The sequence below is a fragment of the Morone saxatilis genome, unplaced genomic scaffold (genome assembly GCF_004916995.1).
Source record: "Morone saxatilis isolate NCDOM2014 unplaced genomic scaffold, NCSU_SB_2.0 Contig1, whole genome shotgun sequence".
Classification (NCBI taxonomy): domain Eukaryota; kingdom Metazoa; phylum Chordata; class Actinopteri; family Moronidae; genus Morone; species Morone saxatilis.
Window position 1 is genome coordinate 11,746,614 of NW_023339651.1, and position 3,595 is coordinate 11,750,208.

Sequence of the window (3,595 nt, forward strand, 5' to 3'; positions counted from 1 at the left end):
ATTAATAAGTTGTCGTTCCAGGGGCTGCCTCGTCCAAATGAATGAAGTTTGACCTTTGACATCATGCCGCTGCAGTAGTTTATGAGATTTGGGTCAGTATTGACAAACCTTTGCATTCCTTTCTGACTATCCAAAGAAGAAATTTCCAAAAAAGGCAAACGTACGATAAGCAGAGCAAAGCTTTTTTTAGACCTGTATTTATTTCTGCAGGTCATTGATTGACATACTTGAGCACTTCATGTCTTATCCTGGAAGTTGAACAACGGCTTGATTCAATTGTTTCATCTCTGATCTTGCTCATAAACCTTCTGTGTGTGTGCGATGCCAGTTCGTGGCTACATATAAATGTCTTTTCATGCATACGTGTGTGCATGGATGCTTGGGCTCGCCAGCAAAGATAGAGCTAAAAGCAAGTAGCATAATAAATGTCATGGCTTTCAAAGTGGGTTCTAATGTACCTTACCTCCCCATGGTATACTAGCATACCAATGTATAACACACACACGTTACGACAGCGGGCATGTAACTAACTCCATTTCTGTCTGTCATCATGAGGCTAATTCACCACAATGCCAACCATGTGTGAACTCATGCGATATGAACCCCTCCTTCTTCTTCTCCTCCTCTTCCACCCTCCAGTAGGAAGGAGGATCGAAGGAGGGAGAGAGCAGCCAAAGGTGACAGTAAACAGGGCGGACACGCACAGGACAGGACTCCTTTATTTCTCTTCATGGTAGTTTGGACACTCGTAGTATGTATGAGAAGTTAACCATGCTGAACCTGCAGAGCGGCTCAAACTGGAGTGGGCCTAACAACTGGTACCATGACCCCACCAGCGTTCAGACACAACACAGCACAGGTGAGGGGAAATTCTCAACACACGTCAATGCTCACAGATGATCAGTTAAATTTGGCACTTGTGGCTGTCTCACCAACTTCCTGTCAGTTCAAAGCATGAATCTCGCCGTTATTCTAAGCTGTGACGCTCCGTGGTACGAATTCTCTTGACACTCCCACATCTCTTTTGTCACCTTCCTCTCTGCCAGTGTCTGAGGGCTGTCTGCTGGACACCGAGGGCAGCATGGGGGGAGAGGCAGGGGGAGGGGGAACGGGCAGAGGGGGAGGAGTCCCCGTGGAGAGGGACGAGGGCGAGGAGTCTCAGCTGAGGCTGCAGCTCAAGAGGAAGCTGCAGAGGAACAGGACCAGCTTCACACAGGAGCAGATCGAGGCTCTGGAGAAAGGTCAGGCCATACAAGCACGCACAGCGCTCTCTTTGCTTTTCAGCCAATCGCTGCCCTCGATGGGCACGAGCCAGACCAAAGCGTGTCATGACGCAGCTTATCCTGCTGCTTTTTTCCCCTGCCAACACCTTTGTTATTGGATTATAGTCTTTGCACCTTTTTTACAGACTTTTGGTAAATACCAGAAGACTCACACGGAAAAAATCAGGCTGTTTATCGGGTAAAGTGCCTGATTACTGATCTAAGGTACATTAAACACTAGAAAGAGACAAGGATTGCCACCGATGATAACTTCCAGATGCAAATGATCCAGAATCTTAGGTCCACAAATATTCCTGATCTCCTCCAAAAAGCCTCTGGCAGCGTGTACAGCAGTGTTTTGATAATGCATCATTACTGTGGCTGTATTACGCAGTGAGATCTGGCCCTCGTAGCCCTGATATCCGCTGAGAGGGATCAGAAAGCCACCCTTGACTGGATATGGCTGCAGCAGGCCCTTGAGCTAAATAAGGACGCAATGTCCACTGTGCAGCCGAGTGGAAATGTATCAGTGTGGTCACTCTGTGCAAATGACATTAATGAGGTACGCTGACCTCAGTGCACGGCCAAGGCACAATAACAATCATGTGTTGACACAGACGCCAATTATAACCAAGCCAATTATAACAATTTGTGAGACAGACTTAATTCATAGAGCCAGCATTATCTTTGTGCAATATGGATTTGTTAACCATGTGTCACCAGTGTGAACTTTAGTCTTTACTTATTCACAGTGCTGGTAATCTGTTGATATTATATTCTCAGCTATTTATATTAAACAAAATATATATAATCACTCATCCTGCTGTCTTTTCATATGTAACCAAGTCTGTCTCTTGACTTTATTGACATGCTAAACTAACATCATAAGTGCAGACAGTTAAATCTGTAAGGACGTCTCCATTACTAGACCTGAAACTTCAGAGTTCATTAGGATGACTCAGACTGTCAGTTAGAGGGTGAGGCATATTCTCGTTTCGACTTGTCAACGACAAAAATGTCAGCAGTTTGTCAACTATAAATTAACTGCCACAATGAGGAACGATACTCTGATACAGAAAGTCTCAGTTGTTGTTTAAAAGAATTAACTTAGCTCCAGCCTCCGTGTTTGCTGTATGCTGTAAGTCAGTGTACCAGATACTGATCATTTTAAAAAAAATGTTTATGCTGATGAGTGAGACTTAAGAGAATAAATGATGACAAAATGAAAACATAAAGCATTTTTAGTCTTCACTTTAGTTTTAGTCAGCCTAAGTGCTTAGGCAGCGTCTCAACTTGAGTCCTTTCATTTGAACTTTCTGCATGTTCCATAATGTTAAATAATTTATACAAAGTGCAACAGATAAATATTTCAAATATGGTTGTAAGGATACATCTCAGCTTCCTGGATCTGTATGTCCCATGGCAAGATAATTTGTGATGCTGATCATGAGCAATAATTACCTGATATTCAGGTTAGTATCTGTCAGATACCCGATAATTAGCGAGTGATTAAGATTAATTTTCATATAAATCTGCTTCAATCGTGATTTTTCTTTTCACATTAAAATACATGCAAATGCAAAACATGTTACCAGCGCACAGCAAGGGTTATCAGACGAGCTGCTCTCCAGTCTTCCCATCATCCTCGATTATGACTCACACTGTGTGTTTGACATTAGTTAATTTCTTCCACAGAGTTTGAGAGGACACATTACCCAGATGTCTTTGCAAGGGAGAGATTGGCAAACAAGATTGATTTACCAGAGGCCAGGATACAGGTAAGGAGCTCTCTTAATGTGTATAACCCTGATGCTCAACCTCTAACAGGATGCAGCAGTCTCATGATGAAGAGAACTCTTTGATTGACAGGTGTGGTTCTCAAACCGAAGAGCCAAGTGGAGGAGGGAGGAGAAGCTGCGCAATCAAAGGAGGTCAGGGGGCGTAACTTCCTGTTCACAGAGCCAAGCCCCTCTGACCACTTCCTTCAACACATCTGTCTATCATCAGCAGCACGGCAGCAGTTCAGGTAAACAGCAGGTCACCTTGCTGCAAGATGGATGTTTAATTCTAGTAATAATTACAATATTTATGTTAATTGGCTCATTCATACAGCACATCAGCGATACCTAAAGCAAGAGTTTGCATTTGCTCTATGATTTATATATTTGGTGACAGAAATATTTTACTAGTTTATAATTATAAACCTCCCTCAGAGCTCCCCTGCTTGACATTTTGCAGGCAGGAAAACCATTAAGAGTTTCTCCATTAGAACGCATCTATATTACAACATTTCCACTGCGAGATCTTCCCATCACGTGTGTGTGTGTGTGTGT

At 43.1% G+C, this 3,595-nt stretch overlaps 1 protein-coding gene across 1 annotated transcript in view; it reads left to right on the forward strand.

The window, feature by feature from the left end:
- The first annotated feature begins 651 nt into the window (after positions 1 to 651).
- Positions 652 to 3,595, forward strand: part of pax10 (paired box 10) — a 4,931-nt gene continuing 1,987 nt past the window's right edge. The window contains exons 1-4 of the mRNA XM_035667589.1: positions 652 to 859; positions 1,047 to 1,241; positions 2,958 to 3,040; positions 3,132 to 3,288. Of these exons, the coding sequence (XP_035523482.1) occupies positions 754 to 859; positions 1,047 to 1,241; positions 2,958 to 3,040; positions 3,132 to 3,288 (541 nt within the window). The 5' untranslated portion in view covers positions 652 to 753. The remainder of the gene's footprint in view (positions 860 to 1,046; positions 1,242 to 2,957; positions 3,041 to 3,131; positions 3,289 to 3,595) is intronic.